A 16,453-nucleotide genomic window follows, 5' to 3' on the forward strand; every position below is an offset into this window, starting at 1 on the left:
TGAAAAAAGAGCCGGTCCCGATGTGTTCTTCTCGTTCAAAAGCCGGCCTGGTGTCTCAGCCGCGGTGAGCTCGAGCAAGAGATGCGCCGTCGGAAGTAGCTTCGTGATTCGCTGGGATCGCAGAAGTTTCGCAAGAGCCCGGGAAGAAAGGGAACGGTCGTCGAGCAATCGAAATCTATCGACGGCGTTATGCGGCTGTTGGTGTTTGTCTAAGAAATCTCCCAGAGTCGGGGACCCTGAGACGAGGTGAAGTCGTAGCGGGCGACAGTGGGGGGACACGCAGATTGAAATCCATGGAAGCCAGCCTTCAAGTGGAAGCAAGACCGCAGCCGTCCGTTTCTGGCCGGCGCTCACAGAGTGGGAGCCCCGCGGCCTGCGCAACCCTTGTGAATTGCACGCTAGCTCCGTTTTGAGCCCCGCTCTCCACTCCACAGGGCCGACGGACAGATTCTTCTCACCAGTTTTGGCAGTTCACACAGAGGCAGACTGGTCCGTTCTACGATGTACGCTAGGTCCCACCGGATTGCTTGAATTCATGCATCTCCGAACACGGCCGCGGACGGGGAAGAAAAGTTTTGTTTCTTGGGATACCCTCGCATGCTTCTTATTGACGTTGGGCAGGTCTCAAGATCAAGAGAGACAGCCAGCCTTTTGAATTTCAGAGGGCCACTCCCGTTTCGACGCAACCCCCGGTTTGGCCACGAGGCTGTTAGTTGTTAGTTCTCAAATCTCGGTGTCTAGGTTTTTATCACGTTTGTGGAACGCAAGAATTCAATCTCGGCGTCGGACTGTGGGAGTCTTGCTTGGCTGGCAGAAGCCGTATTTTGTCAAGGGGTTGTTCCGAACAACGGGGTTGTTTCCATTTTCCCGTTTTTCCTGTCTTCCTTCCTTTTTGGCCCATAAAACACCCCCGCCGTTCACCCAAGGTTCTCCCGTGAACACAGTCTGACGCAATCCGCAGCTCTCCTTCAAGGTGACTCTGTAACTTCTCTCGAACTCTCGAATCAACGATTTTTGCTGGAAAAGTCTCCGGAACCTGAACCTGCATCGTGGATCGCGAACGGGATCGACCTGGAGTGATGCATGGAACGGATGCGAGATGGGAGGCACTGCCTGCAGCAGCCCTTCTCGGCTGCGCATGTGACCCCACTGGTCTTGGGTGGGCCGGTTGACAGATGAAAACCCCACGAAAGGTGGGGGCCAGTTCACACCAGCCGCGGCCAAACTCTTTTCTCAACTCCCACTTGTCGAAACTGTTTGGAGAGATGGTGTACCGGAAAGGGGAACTATCTCGATTCTTACAGCTGATTGGTGAGGCAAATAGAGTCGAAGAAACTGCTGAACGAATGCCTCATCAGCAAACCTCGAAGGGTTGGCTTCAGCTACCCATTTTTACCATTCCATCCCGCCCGTCCAGCACTAACTAAAATTAAATGGATCTGCGTGGATTTGCAGCGCTCTTGGGTTTCGACCTTGTGGCAAGCTTCCCACTCACGCCACTCCTTTTGTTGACCGAGGACGAGGACCAAGAGGGAACCAACGGCGCCGCCGTGGCGCGTGGACCTACGCAACTTCCCTGGCTGACGGATGCAGCTTGATGCTTTCGATTTTCTGTTGCTCGGTCAGTCACCAGACGGCAGACATTCTCGAAGAATTGGCGTCGCGTGGTGCCCGCGTGGACGGCCTGGCTCCTGAGAGGGGTGGGAGGATGGCGGCGAGGTGGCCTGCTTCCGACTTTTGCCGCGAGCCCCCCAAGCCCCCCCCTCGTAACCCCATCCACTGCCGATTTAATCCGGCTGGGGATCCCACGCGGTTTGGAACGGAGCCTGCATCGACTTTTTAGCGACTATTTGCTCGACGATGCGACCCCGTCCCTTCTAGAACAGGGATGTGGCTAGTCGGATCTGGGCCCGCGCGCGCCGTCCCTTGGACGATGCGTCTTCCGCAGTCTTCAACAACCACTTTGTTTGGAGGAAACAGACACATCCGGCCGAGGCCTGGGCCCGGCACGGGAAACCTCACTAGAAAGCAGAGAACCAAGTCAAGTCATAGGTAGTTGATAGAACCGCACTGCTAACTGCTAACAATCAGGATCGTTTATGGTAGCCGCATGGGATCCAAGGTAGCTCCGGGCTATGATCTTTGCGGCACGTATACGCAGTAACAGCCTCTTTTCCCATGCTCCTGCCTGTCCGCTCCTACACAACAGCCCTATTAACCCAGTTCCGTTTTGAAACATAAAAATGAAATGAAAAGAAACATGCAGGTATTTACTGGATGGCGCGATATGGCGATGAGCATCCGGCGGCATCAGAGAAGATACTCCCAGAGATCGCAACAAGAGAGAAGAAAATAGAAAAAAAGGACTTTGAAAGAACGGAGACAAGATATGCAATGACCGACTCCTGGTCGCTAGTTAACGATGCTAAAAACTTGACACGGAGCCAAAGAAAAAAAAAGAAAAAAGAAAAGGGCGCCAGAATATACAGGGATATAGGGCGAGATACAAAGTCAAAAAGGGAAGTATAGAATTGAGAAATCGAATGAAAATGGTCAAGGACCGTTGCTGGATGAACCAGTCTCAACCACGAGAGGTGAGCACTGCTCCGGGTGGTAGTACCTCGCGACAATTTGGAAACAGTTCGCCCCCTTTCATGTACGTGAACTACCCCCCAAGTTCAACCAGCTCATATCATCGCGCACCGGCGATCTATCCTGCCGTCTCGGCGGTTGCGTCTGCAGCCGCGTCGCCAATCCAGACGAAGTAGAAGAAGACCCCTTTACTCCCTGCGATTGCGACGCTGGCGAAAGTGGTGTCGTCAAGTACGTGCCCCCTAACGAATCATTCGACCGGTCAGGGCCACTGCCCCACGGCCGGTTCCTCCCGGCACCAGCGCCCGCACCAGCGCCCGCGGCAGCAGCAGCCGTCGGATCCCACGCGTCCTGAACCGATTCCGGGATCCCGCTCGAGTAGGCTGAAGCCGACATGTCGCTGACCATACTGGCGGGCCGCTGCGGCGTTTCGATCTGCCCGCTCAGGCCTTCCTTGAGCAGGCCGTTGTGTTGGTAGACAGAGATAGTAGGGCTCTGTGCGTTGACACGGTTGAAGGACAGGCGAGGTTCGTTAATGCTGGTGGAGGCGGTGAGGCTCGGGCGAGAGGGAGTGGAGCGGGTGGTTGGGGGTAGAAGGGCTGGTACGGTCGCGCTGTCTTGAGTCATGCGGTGGGTGTTGCTGTAATCGGAGCTCCGTTCGGAGTTGTAACCGAGAGTGATGTGTCGGGCATAAGGGTTGTTGTTATTGTTGTTGTTGCTGTTGTTGGCGTTCGCAGGAGGGCCATTGTGATGGGTATTTGCGTTGTGGTTGTTGTTGTTGTTGTTGTTGTTGTTGTTGTTGTTGTTGTTGTTGTTATTGGCACTGCCTCCGTTACCACTGCCAAAACCTAACAGGTTCAAGGCAGAGCCCCCAGACCAATATCGGTTCCACCCCGAGCTGCGCCGCGTAGTCCCCTGAGCATCAGTAGCTCTCGGCAGGTTCCGGGGCTTTGGTGTAATAGCGGTCTCCTTTATGACGGACATGCTCTTCTCATCCTGGTTTTGTTGCCGAGACGGGAGTGTTCTGGCGGGGGCCACTGCCGGAGTGGGTTGCAGGACCGGCTTCCCAATGCTGCTCTTAAAGGCGGCAAAGGTGCTATCTGAGGAGTCCCGTCGGCTCTCGTTGCTCGACTTGCGGCCGGGCCCTGCCGAGGTGGACTTTCTCTGGCCGGCCCGGCCCATGAGGATGGCCATGGACGAGAACGAGCTTTGGGAGTCTGTGGGCTGGTGGCCACGGAAGGCACCAGCCGGCGGACGGTGGCTGAACATTAGGGTATCGTCACTAAGCCCAAGTATCTCCTTCTCGTTCAAAGTAGTGGCGGTAGACCGGGCTCCGGGTCCAGCCTCCTCGTGGCCGTGCTTCCTCCTTCGCCTCTTGATGCACACATAAATTAAAAACAACAAGATTGCGAGACCAAAGAAACCTCCAAGAGCAGCGCCGAGAATGGTGTTCAGCCCCGGGCCGGAATCCTCCGATGATGCTGGGAGAGCTCCCGCTGTCGACGTTGGAGTGCCCGTTTCTGAGCTTGTCGTGGTGACGGAGGCTGAGGTGCTAGTGGAGGAGTGTGACGTAGTAGAGGCGGATGATGATGTTGATGTTGACGAGCGAGTCTTGGATTTCGTGCGGGTTGAGGATTTGGTGGATGATTCGGTCGAAACGGCTTTGGCTTTGAAAAGTTTGGACTCAGCGTTTACCCAGCCGTTGTCCCTGGCGTTGAACATGCATAAGACGTTATCGTCATCAGCACCACCTGCCATGACCACTGTTCCATCTGCCCCCTGGGCCAGAGCAAAGTTGGTCCGGGTGACTTTGGGGGCCAAGCTTGAGTTATAGGCTGGCCAGTCGTTTACCGTCAGGGGCACGACAGCCCTCCTTGTCACCTCGATATCTCGGACCGCCTCCTGTCTTCTCGATATCCGCCTGCGAACTGGGGAGGCGCTGGTGACCGGGACACCAGGGCCTGTGAAGAGGACGGTCCGTTTGACCTCATTCGGCGCTACCGACATGTCAAAGGTGATCAAATTCTTCGATCCATCATCACCTGTCATCAACACCGCCTGCATGGCTGATGTATCCTTTGTGAACGGCTCTGCTAGCGAGGCGCCCGAGTCTACCCATTGCCGCTCCGCCACGTTGAATAGAGTAACCTGTTTGTTCCACGTGCTTCCGCCGACCAGCGCCGCCTCACCGGCGGACCAGGGAAGAATAATAGGCTTGATCGAGGGTGGCCCGCTGATGTCGTATGATTGGACCGTGTATGGGGCCGACGCCCCGATGGTGAAGGTTGTCGTCGATGGACCGTCGGTGCCATCCTGGTTGCCGGCATAGATAAGGATAGAGTCGGTGCTGTTGAGGTAGATAGCGCCGTGCCCGACCCGTTGATGTATGACCTTGTCGGTCAACTGGATGGTTTCCCATTGCCCTGTCGAGTACGTGTATTTCTGCAAGCCCTGGTATCCGTCGGTCTGGCTGACACCTCCAACCACAAATAAGGCTGATGTCGCAGCCGTTCCCGTCGTAGAGCCAACACATACACCACCCGTTACCTTTTCACCCTGAGACAATGTCTTCCACTTTGCCCCTTTCTCCAGTCGCAAGGATTGGAATGCATCGGCCGAGTAGGTGTAAAGCGTGTGGTCAAATATGACCGAACACGCGTTGTTCAACGCCGTCTTTGGCTGAGGAAGCGGCATTTCGACGTAGCGCTCGGGGAGGAGGAAGGGAAGGGTTCAATCGATCTGAGCAATCCGTACGTCAAGAAGGGGAGGGGGTGAGGGACCTCAACGATGGTGCCCTCAATAACAAGACATGTCGAGTTCGCTGTGCCCAGAACATGTAGTGCGCTCTTGTCGTCGGGGGCTGTTAGAAGCCAGAGGCAAAAGGCGTGTGAGGAATAGAACGACCGGTTGATGTTCTTCGAGAACGGAGTACTCTGGATGAGTCGCCACCGAGCCGTAAGCAACAGGAGAACAGAATGTCGGCCAACGTCGATCGAGAAGTGTTGAGGGCTGGCTCCTTCTTGGGTGGGAGATCGACAGAACAAAATTCTTGGGACGTTTCCCGGAAGCGAACGGCGAGGAAACGAAGCTTCGCTGTGTCGAGGAAGCTCCGTGTCGCAGGACAAAGCGGGCGGGGAGCCGAAAACGAAGAATTGGACGCTCTGCCGCGGGATGTTTGGTGGAACACACACACAATTCTCCTGTGAACGAGCCTCGAGTAGAATGGCACCAAGTTGGTTCAAGCCGATCAAAGTTGAGAATTGTGCCAGACGGGGTTTCGGTTGTCGGTCGAGGGCATCGGATTCCCACTGGTCTGGAATTGAATTGATCGAGTTCAACGACCTGATACTAGATGGCAGTGATACCGCAACACACCATCAAGGCGCAACGGAGAAGGAAATGGAGGATCAAGCGCACACAGAGACAGACGCCCAAACAGACGACGATCGAGACACCAGACGGCCTGCCGAAGGGGCGACCTTCTCCCGTTCCTCGCACTCGACAGTACCCTAGACGCCCACTGCGGTTGGATGGGGCTGGGAGGTTACTCGCATGAAGGACTACAAATGAATGCCCAGCAAAGCCCTTGCTTGACCCAGCCAAAGCCCCTGATTCGACCAGGCCCCTGGGTTCTCTTCCCGCTTTCGGTTCCTTTTCCGTTCTCCACGGCCCACCTGAGCCGACCTTCGAAAGAGAAAAGGGGGATACCGCTGTCGGAGCTGGAGAGGGGCTGAAAGGAGACCTGCCTTTTCTGCTCAACGAGCCATTGGGCGCGAACCCTCCCAGAAAATGAGCGGCATGAGGTGCGGTTTTGAATCAGCACCGCCTCGGTCCGCTGGGACTTGCCTCAAACCAAACGACCCACAAGAGAAACGTTATACTCCATAGATGAGGTCTCAGAAGATCGTCCACGGGATGCGGGAGAGCAATCGCAGAGAAACTCGCAAGGGGTCTCGACCATGAGAATTTTGGAAAGAATGAGAAAAATCTTGCAAAAGATACCGCCGGCCCCAGCACGCTGCCGGAGCGTAATTTCCCACGATGCTGCTCAAGAGAACTGACAAGGTGACGCAACTGGTGCAACCGGCGGTCCTGGCGTGTCGCCCTGGCACAAGTCACATCCTTGGGTCGCAACAACAATGTCCCAGATGGTGGATTCCCGTCGAATCGCAGTCCTGTTCTTCTCTTTTTCTGAAACGTTCAAACCCCGGCCAGGAAACCGACACTAACCGGAAACGGGAAAGTCGCTTGTGTCCTGACCCCGGAACCCATGGGGCAGTCATGGCCCACTTCCCGTGTCGCTTTTTGATCCACCACGAGGAACTTCCATTTCCACCAAGAGCCGACACTCCGTGACTCCCAAACGACACAGGCAAGACAGGCGAGACAGGCAAGAAATGAGGAATGATGTCAACGGGAGCTTGGGAAAGCTTATGCCCCCGTCCAGTATCCACGGAACCGCGCGGCTCTGCAAAACGCGACGCCATCATCGCAATGTCAGCTCTCGTATCACAGATGATGCGAGCAATTGTTGATGATTGGCTTATCACAGCAATTCGCCCTCCCACACTGAGCAGTCACCAGGCATGGTGTCACAAATTCAATGTTTCCACCCATGAAGAAAAGGCGCTTTCTCAGAAGCTCGGACCGACGTTATCTGAGGTCGGAAAGCTCACGTTTAATATTTCCTTCTTCCGGGCTTCCCTCACCCTTTCCAGGTTGATATTGCCCTTCAAGTACCTCTTCACGTGGAAGGTAAACTTGTAAATTCCTTGCACACTCCCATCGGTGCGTGTGTTGAGCACGGGCCCGCTGCAGAATATACCTGAGGTTTGTTATCCATTGGAATGGTTGAACGGCTGCTTCGAAGGACTCACAGGTAGGGAAGGTTCTTTTGGTGTTAAATATACGTTAAAAGTGCAGTGTTATCTAGTCCGCGCGGTTGTGGTGAGGACTGAGACAAAAATCAAGTTGAGCAAGGAGACGACACTGAGTAGAAGAGGCGGAGCTACTTCGTTATTCCGTAAGTGCGGCATACATGCACAAATGAACCGCCGAGAGAAACCCTTGGTTTTATAATTCGACAATCTAGTTCCTGACTTCTTCTCTTGCTTTCCATTCCCACTACTGTCCCATACCCCCACTGCGCCTGAATGAATCCTCCCCTTCCCCCATTTGTTACATTCTTCAGGACCCGATACTTCTTCCATTTCCTGCTGTTAACAGAGCGCAGAGGGTATGTCATGACCGGTAGGTCGCTCAAGTCTTAGCAGGAGATATTGAGCTAGCGGGGCTTTGTGACCTGCTCTTGTGAGAATTGCATGCCTCACAAACGTGCAAGAACCGGACGGCCGGATTGGAACGGTGTGAAAGTGTGTAAAAATTGGGTATCACGCTTCTTGCCATGTCCATCCCATCCGTCCATATGCCGCCTGTTCTATGCCTGCCAACGCCTTAAAAGAAAGATGGGTCAAACGTTCCCTACCCTGTGTGGACAGGGTACCGCTTTAACAAATAACACGCTTTCCCACCCAATTGATGCCCGCAAGAAACAATAACAGTCAAAAGCAAACACTATCCGCCACACATCCCGCTCCCAATTACAACGTTCGAGCTGTCGGAGGGGGGTCTGACCGCACTTATCCATGCCCGAAATATATAGTTCGCTGGATCCCAAGTAATACGCTGTCATTCTTGTATCAAGTTCGCTAATCCACTATCCGCTTGTTTTCATCCTGATGAACTGTTAGCTATGAATTCGGATCAGCATAAAAGGAGGGATCGCGCAAAACCTACCTCCACATTACCAACTCGAAATCCACCACCATCAACTTATGCACCGGGAACAAAAGCCTCGGGCGGCAACTCCCCTCTCTTCTCGTGAAACGATCGAAGAGCCAAATCAAAATCCCAGTTGGCAGCACCAGCCAAGCACAACCGAGCATACTCCGCCGTCATTCCCGTTTGCCGGGCCAACTCGGCCACCATTTGGGCGCGGATTGTGTCGTCTAGCAGGGGTGCCTGTGCCAGAACAGGACCGGCCACGGCCGGCGCAACGTGAGCGGGCGCAGTCGGAACCGGCACGACAGCAGGAGCCTGGATAACGGCGGAAGCACTGGGGGTCGGCTCGGTCACCCTGGCGCGTAGGGTGAGTTGGTCGCTAACGACCCGGTAAGGGTGTGGAGCACCCGGTTTGCTAGGGCCAAGAATAAACGACCGAGTGAATTTTCGCGTACCGACGAGCTGCTGGCTGGGGTCGAGTTCTTCAAACCGGCTGTGAGCAGTGATCGCGAGACCCATGGCTGAGCCTTGCCCGGACGGGTCGGCCAGGTTCGGAAAGGTGTGGCAGTCAATCTGCCATTCGTCGGTTAGGTCCAGGTTTGCGTGCCTCGTGGCAGGGAGCCGACCCCAGAGATCAGCAATCAGGTTGATCCCGGTGAACAACCGTTGCTGGGCGGAATTGCTTCGAATGCCGATGGTTTCCAGATTCCTGGAGAAGTTGTGGTACGGGCTTGAAGTGGACTCACTGCCCGCGCTCAGTGAGAAAATTGAATCGTCATCGTAGAACTGCCGAGCAAGCGCGAGCCGGTCCTGGTCGTAAGCGGAGAAGAAACTGCGGAGAAAAGTCGCGGCCACGTTGTTGCCACCATCTCGGAGGTTAGATGGCAAATGTGGCAGCGGTGTGGGAAACCACGACTTCAGAGCCACCGCCGCCTCCTCCGGCGTCCTAACGCGGCGTCCATCGAGGATTTGAAGACTCGGGAACCAATCGACCATCTGGGTTGGGTAGGTTGGTAAATTGGTGACAGGATTTCCGACAAGGTGAAGCTCCTCTAAGCGGCGGAACTCGTGGCGCCATTTGGAGATCTTAGACAGGTCTTCTAGCTTGTTGCCGCTTAGGTCGAGTCGACGCAACCGGGGGAAGGTATGTGCGAGAGTGAAAATTTCGCCGACATCGTGGATATCGTTGTTGGCAACCGTGACAGCTTGTATGCCTGCTTCCTTCTCCGCGTCGCTGCCGTAATGTGTAGTCGTAAGGCGCATGAGCGCCTTGAAAGATTTTTCTGCCAGCGCCTTGGATTCAAAGGCTCCAAGGCTGAACAAGGTCTGGTCGGCTCCAAGCGCGGAAAGATCTAGCAGCTTTTGCTCGGGGTTGTACCGCGAAGCAAGGACCACCAGCAGCTTGTCTTTTGTTTCCGAGGGCTTCGAATCGGCGCCATCAGTCGGTTGGTTTCCCCGCCCGGGGATCGGCTCGCTGGTCTCTTCGATTGTCAAGGGCGCACCGGCGTAGGTATAGCCATTCAATCGCAGGAGGTGGGGCGTGTCGGCTCGGTTGACTTTGAGCCACACTACATCGCCAGAAATAGTACCCTTGAAGGTCGATGTTAGCACACATTCGCCGAGGCTAAAAGGCGGTTGAGAGTGAAGAATGAAAAAAAGTGTACCCTTCCGAGGGTGATGGGTCGCTCTTTGGAAGATTTGCGCTCAAGAAAGTCGAGAAGTGAGCGAAGGCCGCCGTCCGAGTTGTTAGCGGCTTTGCTGTCTTTAAGGCCGTATATTTTTAGTGTCGCTCGGTTGGACTGTGGTTTCTCGCCGCGGCTGACTCCATCTTGTTCCGAGACAAAATTGCGGACATTCTGAGCAAGTCGAGTAGACGCCCGGGCTCCCCTGCCGCCTCGAGAGCCACGGGTGCCACGAGTCGAACCCCTAGCTGGACCTGAGGGTGGATTGTTGGCGGCTGTAGCGTCCATCGAGACATCGCCATCCCTATCGGTGCGCGGCGTTCCCCGTCGCTTCGCAATGCCGCCACCGCGCGAGCCTCTCGGATTCGATCGACCGCCGCGGCTGCTGCTGCCACGGGGACCCGTTGGGGGCGCCATCAAACGCGATCGCTTTTGTCCGCAACCGCTAGTTGAGGTAGTAGGAATAGGAGGGGTAAAAGAGGTCGTAGAGGTGAAAAAAGGAAATAGGTTGTGTAGGGGCAAAGAGTGTGTAGGTTTGTAGGAGGAAGAATGAATTTAGGTGAGCGGGCACGAAAAACGCGAAGGAAAAAGAATGATGTCCTTCACACCCCACCCGCCTTTGAGGCTGACGTGCCTCTTGGAGCTTGGCCCCACCCAGGCAGCCAAGCGCTTGGTCTCGTGCAGCAGCCGCCTTGTTTCAGCCGTGCCGGCCAACACCAAGGATTGGCTTCTTCAACTGCTTTGGTCACGTGAACAGGCGCCCAAGCGCGTTGCTGAATCGCGTCTCTCAACGACTTTCGTCTACTTCTCACCAAGTACAAACCGTCATGTCCAACCGCTAATTAACCGCCAACCACCCATAACTGCCCACAAATTCGACGGCCGGGCTTGTGTTTTTCCACTTTGTATGCCTCTTCATCCGTTCGGTTTATGAGGTGTTGGGGACTTGAATTCAGGGCTTCTGGGAAAGGATGGGTGATGAGTTTGACGATCTCGACGATTTCGACGACATTCCCGATGAGGATCTCATCCTCGCTCTCACTCAGGCCACTGGCGCAGTTGTATCCCATGGGGCGGGCAATTCCCGCAGCGTGGCCAATGGCGGCCCCCGCGCGCAACCACCCTCGAGAATCGCCGGTTCGTCAATAGCCCCGCCCGCACACACCCATCACAACGAGCCCTCAAGAATTTCGAAGACCTCGGGTGCAAGTACAGCCCGGCCAGCCACCACTTCAACGGATGAGGCTTATGATGATTTCCCATCGGATTTGTTCGATAGCTCGCCTGAGAGAGTAAACCACGCTCCGCCTCGGAGCCTTTACCCACCACATCGATTAGCCCGACCGTCGACCCAGGCCCAAAATCTTCGGCAGACTACTTTATGGGGCGGCACTCTTCATGAAAGCCGTTCCTCGGGGTCACAGACGGTTAATAGCCGTCCTTTTCGTGGCGACCTCCCTCCAGAAGCTCCAACACACCATGAGCTTCAGAACGAAGAGCTGTCCACTTGGGTGTACCCCCTGAACCTCGGGGCAATTCGAGACTACCAGTTTAGCATTGTCAAAAGTGGACTCTTCAACAATACTCTAGTGGCCCTTCCCACCGGCCTAGGCAAGACCTTTATTGCTGCCACCATCATGCTCAACTACTTCCGTTGGACCAAGCGAGCCAAGATTGTCTTCGTGGCACCCACAAAACCACTCGCATCTCAACAGGTCCAAGCTTGCCTCAACATTGCAGGCATCCCCCGATCACACGCGACACTTTTGACCGGAGAGACTCCTCCGGTGTTACGACAGGGGGAGTGGGAGAACAAGCGGTTGTTCTTCATGACCCCGCAGACGTTGATGAACGACCTCTCTAAGGGCTATGCCGACCCCAAGTCTATCGTCCTTCTTGTTATTGACGAAGCCCATCGTGCGACCGGAGACTATGCCTACGTCAAAGTCGTCGAGTTCATCCGACGTTTCTCCAAAAGCATTAGAATTCTGGCCCTGACCGCGACGCCTGGGTCGACGGTGGAAGGTGTCCAGGACATCATCGACAACCTCGGGATATCTAACGTAGAGATCAGGACGGAGGAATCAATTGATATTCGCCCATATGTCCATTCACGGAACATCGACACGATCACTTTTGACCCTTCGGATCAGATGCTTGAAGTGAAGGATCTCTTTTCGAAGGCCCTCAAACCGCTAGTGGATAAGCTGAGCTCGCAGAACATCTACTTTGGCAGAGACCCCATGAGTCTTACCACATACGGGCTGCTCAAGTCGAGGAATGAGTGGATGGCCGGGCCTGGTAGGCATGCAAACCAAGGCGTCAAATTCATGACGATTGCCGTGTTTGGCATTCTCCAGAGCCTAGCACACTCAATCAAGCTGCTCAATTTCCATGGAATCAAACCATTTTACAATAACCTCGCCGAGTTTCGGAGCACTGAGGAGGGCAAAGCCGGGCCGGGCTCGAAACTCAAGAGGCAGGTGCTCGCGGATAAGAGTTTTCAGGACATGATGGTCCAAATCGAAAAATGGATGAGATCGGAAGAATTCAACGGGCACCCAAAACTGTCGTATCTATGTGAGACGCTCGTTAACCATTTCATCGATGCCGGCGAAGGCTCAAGCACTCGAGCGATTGTGTTCAGTGAATATCGCGACAGCGCGGAAGAGATTGTTCGACTGTTGAATAACCAACCTCTTGTTCGCGCTACTGTGTTTGTTGGGCAAGCGGATTCGAAGAGGAGCGAAGGGATGAAGCAGAAACAACAGATCGAAACTATCGAGAAGTTTAAGAACGGAGCCTTCAACGTGCTCGTAGCCACTTCTATCGGCGAAGAAGGCCTCGACATTGGCCAAGTTGATCTCATTGTCTGCTACGATGCATCATCATCACCTATCCGGATGTTGCAGCGGATGGGCCGCACTGGCAGGAAACGGGCCGGAAATATTGTGTTGTTGCTAATGAAAGGCAAAGAGGAGGATAAGTTTCTGGAGGCAAAGGACAACTATCAGAAGATGCAGCAACTCATATGTGATGGGGACGGCTTCACCTTTCGCCACGATCTCTCCACAAGGATCCTGCCTCGGGATATCAAACCCGAAGTCGACAAGCGTCACGTCGATATACCCATCGAGAACTCTCAAAATCAATCCCTCCCGGAACCCAAAAAGACGGCGGCGGCGGGACTACGGAAGAAGCCGGCTAAAAAGAAGTTCAATATGCCCGATGGCGTCGAAACGGGGTTCACCAAGGCTTCGTTCTTCGGTCGAGCCGTTGAGCGGACCCCTAGTGTTTTCCAACCACCCCCGGAAACAGACTTCCTAGCCGATGTTCCCGAGTTGGACAAAGTGATGTTGAACGTATCTGACACCAAACAGTTTGAGAGGTTGTACAAAAGCCTCCCAAGAGACCCGTTCGGCAAAATTCAGGAACTCGGGTTTGACGACCTCGACTTTGGCGCGCACATTTCTGCACAACGGACCCTCCGCCGAACCGCCAATGTGAAACATGGCCAATATACTAAAAGATGCGTGAGGTTATTCAAAGCCCTTGCGGAATACTCGAACCCTATGGAGTTTTACATCCCCCCACGCAGCGATACCAACACGACCTCCTGGCAACAAATACCAGTCAAACCCTTTGCAGACGAGAGCCCTAGTCAAACTGTTCGTCCCAGTTTCGATATGACCAAGCCAACGTCTGTGAAGCGATCTGCGAATGGCACCACCCGCAAGTCACCGCCGCTGGTAGAAAGGGACAACACAGTCAGAGGGAAGCGCAAGCCATGCCCACTATATGTCAGCGAGTGTGAGGAGACAGACAACGACGGAGAGGAGGATGAAGACGAAAATACCGTGACTGAGGTGATATTGAGCAAAAACGGCCGGGGCGGTCTCCGGCGAATCGGTGATCACCTGGAGGATTTCGGGGACGACTGCACCCGGACTAGCGACATGGAAGACACGGACGGTTCCGACAGTGGTGCTGACCTCGAAGGCTTTGTCGTGGGAGACAACGTGTTCACATCCAGCCTGCCACACCCAACTACAGAGCCCACAAGCACCGACGATTCTGCCCTCGTTTTACAACATCGGGGTGCTGCGAACCGAGGTGCCGCTAGCGAAAGGCCGTTTTATGAACCGATGGAATTCGGCCCGACTCAGGACTCGGACGACGAGATGCCCGACCTGTCCGGGCTTGCGGCGAGTGCAAGGAAGGCAAACTGGCCACCAATAGCTAAAATAAATTTCCGGGCCGAAGAAGAGGATGGTAGTGACGGTTCAAGCCAGCTATCCCCACGGAGGCCAATGGCAAAGAGGAGGAGGCGGGTGTTGGTTGACAGTGATGACGATGATGAGGACAGCTAAATAACGAACTACGAGAAATTGGTGTTGATTGCTGGTTGAGCGGCGTTCATGGGGCATTGTCACTACAAAGGGGCCAAAACCCCGTGTCTTGGAATAAACTGGTATATAATGACCAACATGCGGACGTTTTCCGTTTCTCTTTTTTCCCTGCGCTCAACAGGCCTGCCACTTTCCCATTCCATTCCGCAGCCACTTTGCTATGAATAGACAAGATACAGACAACCACGACAGAAAAAAGGCGGAAGGGCATTGCTAGCCATCGCCGTTGATGCCCCCCTCCCCCCCCGCGCTCCCTCACAACAGTTACTTTGCGCCCGCCATCCCTCAACTCGTAACCCCACAACACAATCTCTCTTTCCATCCACCCTCAAACTCTCCAAATTTAAACAAGGGGTCTCCTGACCTAACCCATGCCTCCACCCTACGCTGCTTGAACGAAGCCGCCCCTGGCATTCCCCGGCATCCCCTTCCGCCGTTGCGGCTGCGGAATTCTTGCTCTACGCCTGTCCAGTGGATGGTGTTGACCCACTCTGCCTGCCGTGGGCTATGCCGGGGAAGCTCGTACCGAAGCTCGGAGGGGCATTCAAAGAGGATTTTGACGAGAAGGTTGGCAGAATGGGCGGCGGTGAAGGTTTGGGAGGATGGATTGGGGATATAGGGGGCGAGGAGCGGGTGGAATTGGAGTTTGTACATGAGCCAGAGGGTGTGTTGTGATGTGTAGTGTTTTGAAGGGTAGGTGCTGGTGTCATGTCCTGCTTTGGGGCTAGGCCTGAGGGGAAATATAGAACCAGACCGGGCCCCGAGAGTCAGCGAAGTCATAGAGTTGGGATTGAAGGGGGTGGGGGTTGGACGGCGGGTGTCGACAAGCTTAGGGAAACGTCGTGGTACTTCCACCGCAACTTCAGTACGCGGTGTCGGCTGGTCTAGCGCGTAACCGTACTGTCGTAACCAAACGGCCTCTTCGTCACCTAGGCCGTCGGCGGCTGTTCGAGACACTGCGCCGCGTACTTTTCTAACCCAGTCTCCTTGTTGGGTACAACACTCCATGAAAGGTTTCGGGAAGTTAGTCTGGTCTGGCCGGGGACAACGCTGGGTTGTCGATCTCTCAGTGGTCTTCAAGGTCCCGGCCCTTACGACAGGGATATCCATGAGGGCGTTGACGTTGCCTCTGATATAATCCCAAGTCTTCTGATAAAAGTATGGGATGGGACTTTTGGAGTGGTTGACCGAGTCGAAACTGCTATCCTCGGAATTCAGGTCTTGGAGTGATATCTCAGGCTGTATGGTCGGTTGTTGAAGATTCTCGACGCTGTTGCTGCAAGTCCAGCAGCCCAGCGCAGGCAAGCATGGGAGCATATCGTCGGCTAGGAGATGTCCGATGGGTTCATTTTTTAGTAGCTGGCCCAGGGTCAGTTGAACATGGAGGGAAAGAAAAATGGGGATTTGTTCGGCATCGGGGCTTGTTTTCAAATTTGGGGATCGGTTCTTTTGTTCGAAACGTACCGCCTTCAAAAGGAGATCGTTCCACTTGAGATAATTAGTCCCGCAGAAAGAAAGGGGTAAACCGCGCCAACATCATTATGGCTTTCTTGTCCTTGACGTGGAACAATGGAATTGATGTGGGACAACAAAGGACATTTTGCTTTCTAAGAGAAGGCAGCTGGCGGCTGCTTTAGATATCACGTGCACGGCAACATGTAACTTCAATGAGCCAGAATTGAATCAAGCGCGGGAATATATCGTGTAGTAAGATGAAACCAAATTCCGGGGGGGTTGCCCACAAACGTACCAGAAAGGAGAGCTTCCAACCCACCCCTCTCGGCCTGTCACGGGAGAGTCTTTACACATCAAGGAATGAACCGGGACCCCCCAATGAACGGGCTACTGACTATGGCATTGTTTCACTGGTCACGCGGAGTTCATGAACCGGAGCCAACCGCGGCTCAATACCTGAGTCCACACGCTTGGTCGCTGACTTTAAGAGCCGCCATACTTATCCTTCTTGTGTCTTCGTAAAACCAGATTGGC

The 16,453-nt window shown here is 54.5% G+C and overlaps 3 protein-coding genes across 3 annotated transcripts; 1 reads left to right on the forward strand and 2 right to left on the reverse strand.

Annotated features, from left to right (window-relative positions):
- Positions 1-2,652: 2,652 nt before the first annotated feature.
- Positions 2,653-5,286, reverse strand: C8A04DRAFT_37627 (uncharacterized protein; the record flags this gene model as incomplete). The annotated part of the gene is made up of 1 exon (XM_062783950.1): positions 2,653-5,286. One exon carries the CDS (start codon positions 5,284-5,286, stop codon positions 2,653-2,655), a length of 2,634 nt encoding a protein of 877 aa, XP_062636636.1.
- Positions 5,287-8,424: 3,138 nt separating this feature from the next.
- C8A04DRAFT_12525 (uncharacterized protein) lies at positions 8,425-10,472 on the reverse strand (the record flags this gene model as incomplete). The annotated part of the gene is made up of 2 exons (XM_062777365.1): positions 8,425-9,963; positions 10,038-10,472. 2 exons carry the CDS (start codon positions 10,470-10,472, stop codon positions 8,425-8,427), a joined length of 1,974 nt encoding a protein of 657 aa, XP_062636637.1.
- Positions 10,473-11,026: 554 nt separating this feature from the next.
- C8A04DRAFT_29084 (uncharacterized protein) lies at positions 11,027-14,425 on the forward strand (the record flags this gene model as incomplete). The annotated part of the gene is made up of 1 exon (XM_062780877.1): positions 11,027-14,425. The coding sequence occupies one exon, from the start codon at positions 11,027-11,029 to the stop codon at positions 14,423-14,425; it is 3,399 nt and encodes a 1,132-aa protein (XP_062636638.1).
- Positions 14,426-16,453: the final 2,028 nt, after the last annotated feature.

The sequence above is a fragment of the Dichotomopilus funicola genome (assembly GCF_033296635.1).
Source record: "Dichotomopilus funicola strain CBS 141.50 unplaced genomic scaffold C8A04scaffold_35, whole genome shotgun sequence".
In the NCBI taxonomy this organism is placed as follows: Eukaryota; Fungi; Ascomycota; class Sordariomycetes; order Sordariales; family Chaetomiaceae; genus Dichotomopilus; species Dichotomopilus funicola.